This window comes from Salvelinus fontinalis, chromosome 35 (assembly GCF_029448725.1).
Source record: "Salvelinus fontinalis isolate EN_2023a chromosome 35, ASM2944872v1, whole genome shotgun sequence".
Lineage (NCBI taxonomy): Eukaryota > Metazoa > Chordata > Actinopteri > Salmoniformes > Salmonidae > Salvelinus > Salvelinus fontinalis.
Genome location: NC_074699.1, coordinates 649,994 through 662,493, shown reverse-complemented (window position 1 = coordinate 662,493; position 12,500 = coordinate 649,994). Strand labels below are relative to the sequence as shown.

General features: G+C 53.0%; 1 protein-coding gene across 1 annotated transcript in view; it reads left to right on the top strand.

The window, feature by feature from the left end:
• LOC129834102 (otogelin-like) overlaps nucleotides 1-12,500 on the top strand; it is a 176,003-nt gene that overhangs the window by 280 nt on the left and 163,223 nt on the right. Inside the window, exons 1-2 of the mRNA XM_055898860.1 lie at nucleotides 1-492; nucleotides 5,720-6,408. The exon at nucleotides 1-492 is cut by the window's left edge and continues 280 nt beyond it. Coding sequence (XP_055754835.1) covers nucleotides 1-492; nucleotides 5,720-6,408 — 1,181 coding nt within the window. The remainder of the gene's footprint in view (nucleotides 493-5,719; nucleotides 6,409-12,500) is intronic.

Sequence of the window (12,500 nt, the reverse complement as noted above, 5' to 3'; positions counted from 1 at the left end):
GCAACCAAACAATCAACCACCCAGCAACCACCCAGCAACCAACCACAAACAACCAACCACCCAGCAACCACCCAACAGGCCACCAACCACCCAGCAACCACCCAGCAACCAACCACAAACAACCAACCACCCAGCAACCACCCAACAGGCCACCAACCACCCAGCAACCACCCAGCAACCACCCAGCAACCAACCACAAACAACCAACCACCCAGCAACCACCCAACAGGCCACCAACCACCCAGCAACCACCCAGAAACCACCCAACAGGACATCAACCACCCAGCAACAACCCAGCAACCACCCAACAGGCCACCAACCACCCAGCAACCACCCAGCAACCACCCAACAGGCCACCAACCACCCAGCAACCACCCAACAGGCCACCAACCACCCAGCAACCAAACAACCAACCACCCAGCAACCAAACAACCATCAACCACCCAGCAACCAAACAACCAACCACCCAGCAACCAAACAACCAACCACCCAGCAACCAAACAACCAACCACCCACAAACCAACCAACCACCCAGCAACCACCCACAAACCAACCAACCACCCAGCAACCACCCACAAACCAACCAACCACCCAGCAACCAAACAACCAACCAACCAACCACCCACAAACCAACCAACCAACCACCCAGCAACCACCTACAAACCAACCAACCAACCACCCACCCAGCAACCAAACAACCAACCACCCAGCAACCAAACAACCAACCAACCAACCACCCACAAACCAACCAACCACCCAGCAACCACCCACCCACAAACCAACCAACCAACCACCCAGCAACCACCCACAAACCAAACAACCAACCATCCAACCACCAACAAACCAACCAACCACCCAGCAACCAAACAACCAACCATCCAACCACCCACAAACCAACCAAACAACCAGCAACCAACCACCCACCAACCAAAACCACCAACCAACCACCCAGCAACCACCCACAAACAAACCAACCACCCAGCAACCAAAACACCAACCATCCAACCACCCACAAACCAACCAACCACCCAGCAACCAACCAAACAACCAACCAACCAACCACCCACCAACCAAACAACCAACCAACCACCCACAAACCAACCAACCATGCAGCAACCACCCACAAACCAACCAACCAACCACCCACCAACCAAATAATCAACCACCCAGCAACCACCCAGCAACCAAACAACCAACCACCCAGCAACCAAACAACCAACCACCCAGCATCCAAACAACCAACCATCCAACCACCCAGCAACCCCTGGCCAACCCCTGGCCAACCCTAGTACCCCTGGCCAACCCTAGTACTCCTGGCCAACCCTAGTACCCCTGGCCAACCCTAGAACCCCATGGCCAACCCTAATACCCCTGGCCAACCCTAGGACCCCTGGCCAACCCTAGGACCCCTGGCCAACCCTAGGACCCCTGGCCAACCCCTGGCCAACCGTAGTACCCCTGGCCAACCCTAGTACCCCTGGCCAACCCTCGTGCCCCTAGCCAACCCTAGTACCCCTGGCCAACCCTAGGACCCCTGGCCAACCCTAGGACCCCTGGCCAACCCTCGTGCCCCTAGCCAACCCTAGTACCCCTGGCCAACCCTAGGACCCCTGGCCAACCCTAGGACCCCTGGTCCTATATTTAATTTCCCCAAATGGACAAGAAGTGGGGCAGGCAGAACTACAGACAACTAGCACCTTGATTACTGCACTAATCTCCTGTCATTTCCAATGGGGGGGGGGGGGGTAATTCACTTCCTGTAGCGGTTCAGCCATAGTGAACTATAGCCCAGACTGTTAGTGGGTCAGAATGTTATTGTGCTCCTCTACTCATCTCCATTACCACCAGCAGTAAGTCTGTCACCTTTTATACATGTGAGGGGTAATCTGTCCACCTGGTGTGGCGGTTTAGCTTTCAGAAGCCATCATCTGAAAGATTGAGATACGCGCACACGCACGCACGCACGCACGCACAGGCACACGCACGCACGCAGAGAATAGATGACACGTTGTTTTCATGCATGAGACCGGCCCCTCTGGGATCCCCTCTCTAAGCGTCCCAAACAGAGACAGGCGTGAGGAACACCCACACAGGGTTGAGGCCTGACCCCCTTCAGTCCCCTCGGAACAACAGGGACAGCAGGTGACGAAGCAGGCCTGGGGACACTCAGTCTGGGGCAAACTTAGCTCAGATTGGCTAACGTAACGTTTGTCTTTGTCAGGTAGCGCTAGCTACGGTTCAGCCCTGGGTGGGTGTCTGGACACTCCTCTGGTGGTCTCCAGCTTTGCTACATTTTATAGCTAAGTACAAATGGCTTGAGTAGTCAGACTGTTTTAGATGCAGACATATATCAACACAGAGGGGAGGGGGGGGACTGTTTTGATGTGACACCTTGGAGAGAGGGGATCCTGTTTGGTGTGACACAACTGTGTGTGGCATTAACACTGTGGATGTAGTGACACATTCTTGTGATACATTCCTTTGTTAAGGAAACATGGAGGGCGTATATCCATTTTTGTTTTGTTTTATCGTGCTAGATGAAATGACAACTTTTTAAGGCAAAGGTACAGGCTGAATGAACAGATTAGCGTTAGAGTTGATGTGGGATCTTAATTTGATCACTCTTTTTTTTTGTTTGCTGAGAATTTTCCTGGAGGAAATGCAGATGAAAAGCTGCAGGAAATGCAGATGAGCTTTGTGATTTACATCAAAGCACTGAAAACTCCCACTAACACACGGTTAAATTAACAGTTCTGCACTTTTCATGTCGCTTACTTTTGTCCAGCTAATAACCTATCCGCCGATCAATCAACATTACGGACTAAACGTTAAAATCCTGTTGCTGCAGGATTATTTTGCTATGACAGTACTGGTTAAATTAAGGGGCTGTGTTTAGATGTATCCTCCAGACTTAAGGGCATTGTTGATATGTTGTCCCAAAAATGATGTAGGTTACATTTCCTTCAAAGAAAAGTGCTAATAATGGGGTGGCAGGTAGCCTAGTGGTTAGAGTGTTGGGCCAGTAACCAGCAGGTAGCCTAGTGGTTAGAGCGTTGGGCCAGTAACCAGCAGGTAGACTAGTGGTTAGAGCGTTGGGCCAGTAACCAGCAGGTAGCCTAGTGGTTAGAGTGTTGGGCCAGTAACCAGCAGGTCGCCTAGTGGTTAGAGTGTTGGGCTAGTAACCAGAAGGTAGCCTAGTGGTTAGAGCGTTGGGCCAGTAACCAGCAGGTAGTCTAGTGGTTAGAGTGTTGGGCCAGTATCCAGCAGGTAGCCTAGTGGTTGGAGCGTTGGGCCAGTAACCAGCGGGTAGCCTAGTGGTTAGAGTGTTGGGCCAGTAACCAGCAGGTAGCCTAGTGGTTAGAGTGTTGGGCCAGTAACCAGCAGGTAGCCTAGTGGTTAGTGTTGGGCCAGTAACCAGCAGGTAGCCTAGTGGTTAGAGTGTTGGGCCAGTAACCAGCAGGTAGCCTAGTGGTTAGAGCCAGTAACCAGCAGGTAGCCTAGTGGTTAGAGCGTTGGGTCAGTAAACAGCAGGTCGCCTAGTGGTTAGAGTGTTGGGCCAGTAACCAGCAGGTAGCCTAGTGGTTAGAGCCAGTAACCAGCAGGTAGCCTAGTGGTTAGAGCGTTGGGTCAGTAAACAGCAGGTCGCCTAGTGGTTAGAGCGTTGGGCCAGTAACCAGCAGGTAGCCTAGTGGTTAGAGCGTTGGCCAGTAACCAGCAGGTAGCCTAGTGGTTAGAGCGTTGGGCCAGTAACCAGCAGGTAGCCTAGTGGTTAGAGTGTTGGGCCAGTAACCAGCAGGTAGCCTAGTGGTTAGAGCGTTGGGCCAGTAACCAGCAGGTAGCCTAGTGGTTAGAGTGTTGGGCCAGTAACCAGCGGGTAGCCTAGTGGTTAGAGCGTTGGGCCAGTAACCAGCAGGTAGCCTAGTGGTTAGAGCGTTGGGTCAGTAACCAGCAGGTAGCCTAGTGGTTAGAGCGTTGGGCCAGTAACCAGCAGGTAGCCTAGTGGTTAGAGCGTTGGGCCAGTAACCAGCAGGTAGCCTAGTGGTTAGAGCGTTGGGCCAGTAACCAGCAGGTAGCCTAGTGGTTAGAGTGTTGGGCCAGTAACCAGCAGGTAGTCTAGTGGTTAGAGTGTTGGGCCAGTATCCAGCAGGTAGCCTAGTGGTTGTAGCGTTGGGCCAGTAACCAGCGGGTAGCCTAGTGGTTAGAGTGTTGGGCCAGAAACCAGCAGGTAGCCTAGTGGTTAGAGTGTTGGGCCAGTAACCAGCAGGTAGCCTAGTGGTTAGAGTGTTGGGCCAGTAACCAGCAGGTAGCCTAGTGGTTAGAGTGTTGGGCCAGTAACCAGCAGGTAGCCTAGTGGTAGAGCCAGTAACCAGCAGGTAGCCTAGTGGTTAGAGCGTTGGGTCAGTAAACAGCAGGTCGCCTAGTGGTTAGAGCGTTGGGCCAGTAACCAGCAGGTAGCCTAGTGGTTAGAGCGTTGGCCAGTAACCAGCAGGTAGCCTAGTGGTTAGAGCGTTGGGCCAGTAACCAGCAGCTAGTCTAGTGGTTAGAGCGTTGGGCCAGTAACCAGCGGGTAGCCTAGTGGTTAGAGCGTTGGGCCAGTAACCAGCAGTTAGCCTAGTGGTTAGAGCGTTGGGCCAGTAACCAGCGGGTAGTCTAGTGGTTAGAGCGCTGGGCCAGTAACCAGCGGGTAGCCTAGTGGTTAGAGCGTTGGGCCAGTAACCAGCAGGTAGCCTAGTGGTTAGAGCGTTGGGCCAGTAACCAGCAGGTAGCCTAGTGGTTAGAGCGTTGGGCCAGTAACCAGCAGGTAGCCTAGTGGTTAGAGCGTTGGGCCAGTAACCAGCAGGTAACCTAGTGGTTAGAGCGTTGGGCCAGTAACCAGCAGGTAGCCTAGTGGTTAGAGCGTTGGGTCAGTAACCAGCAGGTAGCCTAGTGGTTAGAGCGTTGGGCCAGTAACCAGCAGGTAGCCTAGTGGTTAGAGCGTTGGGCCAGTAACCAGCAGGTAGCCTAGTGGTTAGAGCGTTGGGCAAGTAACCAGCAGGTAGCCTAGTGGTTAGAGCGTTGGGCCAGTAACCAGCAGGTAGCCTATTGGTTAGAGCGTTGGGCCAGTAACCAGCAGGTAGCCTATTGGTTAGAGCGTTGGGCCAGTAACCAGCAGGTAGCCTAGTGGTTAGAGCGTTTGGCCAGTAACCAGAAGGTAGCCTAGTGGTTAGAGCGTTGGGCCAGTAACCAGCAGGTAGCCTAGTGGTTAGAGCGTTGGGTCAGTAACCAGCAGGTAGCCTAGTGGTTAGAGCGTTGGGCCAGTAACCAGCAGGTAGCCTAGTGGTTAGAGCGTTGGGCCAGTAACCAGCAGGTAGCCTAGTGGTTAGAGCGTTGTGCCAGTAACCAGCAGGTAGCCTAGTGGTTAGAGCGTTGGGCCAGTAACCAGCAGGTAGCCTAGTGGTTAGAGCGTTGGGCCAGTTGCCTAGTGGTTAGAGTGTTGGGCCAGTAACCGAAAGGTTGCTGGACTGAATCCCTGAGCTGACAAGGTAAAAAATCTGACGTTCTGCCCCTGAACAAGGCAGTTAACCCACTGTTTCCCGGTAGGCCGTCATTGTAAATAAGAATTTGTTCTCAACTGACTTGCCTAGTTAATTAAAGGTTACATGAAGATCTTACAGCTGTATCTGTCTTTCTCCCTCAAACAATCAGAACTAAAACGTGTCAAATGAAATTTTAAAAACAGTAGACGCTGGAGGATACGCTGGAGGAAGATACGCTGGAGGAAGATACGCTGGAGGAAGATACGCTGGAGGAGGATACGCTGGAGGAGGATACGCTGGAGGAGGATACGGTGGAGGAGGAGACGCTGGAGGAGGAGACGCTGGAGGAGGAGACGCTGGAGGAGGAGACGCTGGAGTAGGATACGCTGTAGGAGGATACGCTGAAGGAGGATACGCTGGAGGAGGAGACGCTGGAGGATACGCTGGAGGAGGATACGCTGGAGGAGGATACGCTGGAGGAGGATACGCTGGAGGAGGAGACGCTGAAGGAGGATACGCTGGAGGAGGATACGCTGGAGGAGGATACGCTGGAGGGTGGAGGATACGCTGGAGGAGGATACGCTGGAGGAGGATACGCTGGAGGAGGATACGCTGGAGGAGGATACGCTGGAGGAGACGCTGGAGGAGGATACACTGGAGGAAAAATACGCTGAAGGAGGATACGCTGAAGGAGGATACGCTGGAGGAGGAGACGCTGGAGGAGGAAACGCTGGAGGAGAATACGCTGAAGGAGGATACGCTGAAGGAGGATACACTGGAGGAGGAGACGCTGGAGGAGGAGACGCTGGAGAAGGAAACGCTGGAGAAGGAAACGCTGAAGGAGGATACGCTGGAGGAGGATACGCTGGAGGAGGATACGCTGGAGGAGATGGTTTTAATATGCTGGTTGTTTTATTGTTACAATGGACTATTGTTTGTACAGACCACCGTGGGAACACTCCCACTGAGAGACAGCCGTGTCATACTGTACAGACCACCGTGGGAACAGTCCCACTGAGAGACAGCCATGTCATACTGTACAGACCACCGTGGGAACACTCCCACTGAGAGACAGCCGTGTCATACTGTATAGACCACCGTGGGAACACTCCCACTGAGAGACAGCCCTGTCATACTGTACAGACCACCGTGGGAACACTCCCACTGAGAGACAGCCGTGTCTTACTGTACAGACCACCGTGGGAACACTCCCACTGAGAGACAGCCGTGTCTTACTGTACAGACCACCGTGGGAACACTCCCACTGAGAGACAGCCGTGTCATAACCTCCATTCTGGAGGTTAGTGTGAGGAATGTCCTCCTCTCAGACCCTCTCAGAGTCCCTGTTACAGACCCACACTAACTCACACAGTATCAGGTAGCATGTAACAGACCCTCTCACAGTCCCTGTTACAGACACACACTAACTCACACAGTATCAGGTAACATGTAACAGACCCTCTCAGAGTCCCTGTTACAGACCCAAACTAACTCACACAGTACCAGGTAACATGTAACAGACCCTCTCACAGTCCCTGTTACAAACCCAAACTAACTCACACAGTACCAGGTAACATGTAACAGACCCTTTCACAGTCCCTGTTATAGACCCAAACCAACTCACACAGTATCAGGTAACATGTAACAGACCCTCTCAGAGTCCCTGTTACAGACCCAAACTAACTCACACAGTACCAGGTAACATGTAACAGACCCTCTCACAGTCCCTGTTACAAACCCAAACTAACTCACACAGTACCAGGTAACATGTAACAGACCCTCTCAGAGTCCCTGTTACAGACACAAACTAACTCACACAGTATCAGGTAACATGTAACAGAGCCTCTAAATCCAGCCTTACTAGTGGGTTAGCCTCACTCTCAGTGTGAGATACTGTCTGTCTACGTGGCTTACCAGACGATCAGTAACGCTGAGTTGTGTGTATGGTATTGCCTGTGTATAAGGAACTTCTACTGCGGTTCAACAGGTATTATCCCTCTCCTCTGAATCAGTCATAAGGTCCAGTGTGTAACACTAACGCATGTTTTCTATTGGTTAGTGATGGACCAGCTATTACGCCAAGATAAGACGTCACCAGGCACCGGATGAGTAGAGGTGTCACTGCTCCCCGTTATGTGTTGAGAGTCTGGAAGACGTCACCAGGCACCTGATGAGTAGAGGTGTCACTGCCCCCCGTTATGTGTTGAGAGTCTGGAAGACGTCACCAGCCACCTGATGAGTAGAGGTGTCACTGCCCCCCGTTATGTGTTGAGAGTCTGGAAGACGTCACCTGATGAGTAGAGGTGTCACTGCCCCCGTTATGTGTTGAGAGTCTGGAAGACGTCACCAGCCACCTGATGAGTAGAGGTGTCACTGCCTCCCGTTATGTGTTGAGAGTCTGGAAGACGTCACCAGCCACCTGATGAGTAGAGGTGTCACTGCCCCCCGTTATGTGTTGAGAGTCTGGAAGACGTCACCAGGCACCTGATGAGTAGAGGTGTCACTGCTCCCCGTTATGTGTTGAGAGTCTGGAGGACGTCACCTGATGAGTAGAGGTGACACTGCCCCCCGTTATGTGTTGAGAGTCTGGAGGACGTCACCTGATGAGTAGAGGTGACACTGCCCCCCGTTATGTGTTGAGAGTCTGGAAGACGTCACCAGGCACCTGATGAGTAGAGGTGTCACTGCCTCCCGTTATGTGTTGAGAGTCTGGAAGACGTCCCCAGCCACCTGATGAGTAGAGGTGTCACTGCCCCCGTTATGTGTTGAGAGTCTGGAAGACGTCACCAAGCACCTGATGAGTAGAGGTGTCACTGCCCCCCGTTATGTGTTGAGAGTCTGGAAGACGTCACCTGATGAGTAGAGGTGTCACTGCCCCCGTTATGTGTTGAGAGTCTGGAAGACGTCACCAGCCACCTGATGAGTAGAGGTGTCACTGCCCCCGTTATGTGTTGAGAGTCTGGAAGACGTCACCTGATGAGTAGAGGTGTCACTGCCCCCGTTATGTGTTGAGAGTCTGGAAGACGTCACCTGATGAGTAGAGGTGTCACTGTCCCCGTTATGTGTTGAGAGTCTGGAAGACGTCACCTGATGAGTAGAGGTGTCACTGCCCCCGTTATGTGTTGAGAGTCTGGAAGACGTCACCAGGTACCTGATGAGTAGAGGTGTCACTGCCCCCGTTATGTGTTGAGAGTCTGGAAGACGTCACCAGGTACCTGATGAGTAGAGGTGTCACTGCCCCCCGTTATGTGTTGAGAGTCTGGAAGACGTCACCAGCCACCTGATGAGTAGAGGTGTCACTGCCCCCCGTTATGTGTTGACAGTCTGGAAGACGTCACCAGCCACCTGATGAGTAGAGGTGTCACTGCCCCCCGTTATGTGTTGAGAGTCTGGAAGACGTCACCAGGCACCTGATGAGTAGAGGTGTCACTGCCCCCCGTTATGTGTTGAGAGTCTGGAAGACGTCCCCAGCCACCTGATGAGTAGAGGTGTCACTGCCCCCGTTATGTGTTGAGAGTCTGGAAGACGTCACCTGGTGAATAGAGGTGTCACTGCCCCCCGTTATGTGTTGAGAGTCTGGAAGACATCACCAGGCACCTGATGAGTAGAGGTGTCACTGCCCCCCGTTATGTGTTGAGAGTCTGGAAGACGTCACCAAGCACCTGATGAGTAGAGGTGTCACTGCCCCCCGTTATGTGTTGAGAGTCTGGAAGACGTCACCTGATGAGTAGAGGTGTCACTGCCCCCGTTATGTGTTGAGAGTCTGGAAGACGTCACCAGCCACCTGATGAGTAGAGGTGTCACTGCCTCCGTTATGTGTTGAGAGTCTGGAAGACGTCACCTGATGAGTAGAGGTGTCACTGCCCCCGTTATGTGTTGAGAGTCTGGAAGACGTCACCTGATGAGTAGAGGTGTCACTGTCCCCGTTATGTGTTGAGAGTCTGGAAGACGTCACCTGATGAGTAGAGGTGTCACTGCCCCCGTTATGTGTTGAGAGTCTGGAAGACGTCACCAGGTACCTGATGAGTAGAGGTGTCACTGCCCCCGTTATGTGTTGAGAGTCTGGAAGACGTCACCAGGTACCTGATGAGTAGAGGTGTCACTGCCCCCCGTTATGTGTTGAGAGTCTGGAAGACGTCACCAGCCACCTGATGAGTAGAGGTGTCACTGCCCCCCGTTATGTGTTGACAGTCTGGAAGACGTCACCAGCCACCTGATGAGTAGAGGTGTCACTGCCCCCCGTTATGTGTTGAGAGTCTGGAAGACGTCACCTGATGAGTAGAGGTGTCACTGCCTCCCGTTATGCGTTGAGAGTCTGGAAGACGTCACCAGGCACCTGATGAGTAGAGGTATCACTGCCCCCGTTATGTGTTGAGAGTCTGGAAGACGTCACCAGCCACCTGATGAGTAGAGGTGTCACTGCCCCCGTTATGTGTTGAGAGTCTGGAAGACGTCCCCAGCCACCTGATGAGTAGAGGTGTCACTGCCCCCGTTATGTGTTGAGAGTCTGGAAGACGTCCCCAGCCACCTGATGAGTAGAGGTGTCACTGCCCCCGTTATGTGTTGAGAGTCTGGAAGACGTCACCGGATGAGTAGAGGTGTCACTGCCCCCCGTTATGTGTTGAGAGTCTGGAAGACGTCACCGGATGAGTAGAGGTGTCACTGCTCCCCGTTATGTGTTGAGAGTCTGGAAGACGTCACCGGATGAGTAGAGGTGTCACTGCTCCCCGTTATGTGTTGAGAGTCTGGAAGACGTCACCAGCCACCTGATGAGTAGAGGTGTCACTGCCCCCCGTTATGTGTTGAGAGTCTGGAAGACGTCACCTGATGAGTAGAGGTGTCACTGCCCCCCGTTATGTGTTGAGAGTCTGGAAGACGTCACCAAGCACCTGATGAGTAGAGGTGTCACTGCCTCCCGTTATGTGTTGAGAGTCTGGAAGACGTCACCAGGCACCTGATGAGTAGAGGTGTCACTGCCCCCGTTATGTGTTGAGAGTCTGGAAGACGTCACCAGCCACCTGATGAGTAGAGGTGTCACTGCCTCCCGTTATGTGTTGAGAGTCTGGAAGACGTCACCTGATGAGTAGAGGTGTCACTGCCCCCCGTTATGTGTTGAGAGTCTGGAAGACGTCACCAGCCACCTGATGAGTAGAGGTGTCATTGCTCCCCTTATGTGTTGAGAGTCTGGAAGACGTCACCTGATGAGTAGAGGTGTCATTGCTCCCGTTATGTGTTGAGAGTCTGGAAGACGTCACCTGATGAGTAGAGGTGTCACTGCCCCCCGTTATGTGTTGAGAGTCTGGAAGACGTCACCGGATGAGTAGAGGTGTCACTGCCCCCCGTTATGTGTTGAGAGTCTGGAAGACGTAGTCTGGCACCTGATGAATAGAGGTGTCACTGCCCCCCTGTTATGTGTTGAGAGTCTGGAAGACGTCACCTGATGAGTAGAGGTGTCACAGCCCCCCGTTATGTGTTGAGAGTCTGGAAGACGTCACCAGCCACCTGATGAGTAGAGGTGTCACTGCCCCCCGTTATGTGTTGAGAGTCTGGAAGACGTCACCAGGCACCTGATGAGTAGAGGTGTCACTGTCCCCGTTATGTGTTGAGAGTCTGGAAGACGTCACCTGATGAGTAGAGGTGTCACTGTCCCCGTTATGTGTTGAGAGTCTGGAAGACGTCACCGGATGAGTAGAGGTGTCACTGCCCCCCGTTATGTGTTGAGAGTCTGGAAGACGTCACCAGCCACCTGATGAGTAGAGGTGTCACTGCCTCCCGTTATGTGTTGAGAGTCTGGAAGACGTCACCTGATGAGTAGAGGTGTCACTGCCCCCGTTATGTGTTGAGAGTCTGGAAGACGTCACCTGATGAGTAGAGGTGTCACTGCCCCCCCGTTATGTGTTGAGAGTCTGGAAGACGTCACCAGCCACCTGATGAGTAGAGGTGTCACTGCCTCCCGTTATGTGTTGAGAGTCTGGAAGACGTCACCTGATGAGTAGAGGTGTCACTGCCCCCGTTATGTGTTGAGAGTCTGGAAGACGTCACCTGATGAGTAGAGGTGTCACTGCCCCCCGTTATGTGTTGAGAGTCTGGAAGACGTCACCTGATGAGTAGAGGTGTCACTGCCCCCGTTATGTGTTGAGAGTCTGGAAGACGTCACCTGATGAGTAGAGGTGTCACTGCATCCCGTTATGTGTTGAGAGTCTGGAAGACGTAGTCTGGCACCTGATGAGTAGAGGTGTCACTGCCCCCCTGTTATGTGTTGAGAGTCTGGAAGACGTCACCTGATGAGTAGAGGTGTCACAGCCCCCCGTTATGTGTTGAGAGTCTGGAAGACGTCACCAGCCACCTGATGAGTAGAGGTGTCACTGCCCCCCGTTATGTGTTGAGAGTCTGGAAGACGTCACCAGGCACCTGATGAGTAGAGGTGTCACTGTCCCCGTTATGTGTTGAGAGTCTGGAAGACGTCACCTGATGAGTAGAGGTGTCACTGTCCCCGTTATGTGTTGAGAGTCTGGAAGACGTCACCGGATGAGTAGAGGTGTCACTGCCCCCCGTTATGTGTTGAGAGTCTGGAAGACGTCACCAGCCACCTGATGAGTAGAGGTGTCACTGCCTCCCGTTATGTGTTGAGAGTCTGGAAGACGTCACCTGATGAGTAGAGGTGTCACTGCCCCCGTTATGTGTTGAGAGTCTGGAAGACGTCACCTGATGAGTAGAGGTGTCACTGCCCCCCGTTATGTGTTGAGAGTCTGGAAGACGTCACCAGCCACCTGATGAGTAGAGGTGTCACTGCCCCCGTTATGTGTTGAGAGTCTGGAAGACGTCACCAGCCACCTGATGAGTAGAGGTGTCACTGCCTCCCGTTATGCGTTGAGAGTCTGGAAGACGTCACCTGATGAGTAGAGGTGTCACTGCCCCCCGTTATGTGTTGAGAGTCTGGAAGACGTCACCAGCCACCTGATGAGTAGAGGTGTCATTGCTCCC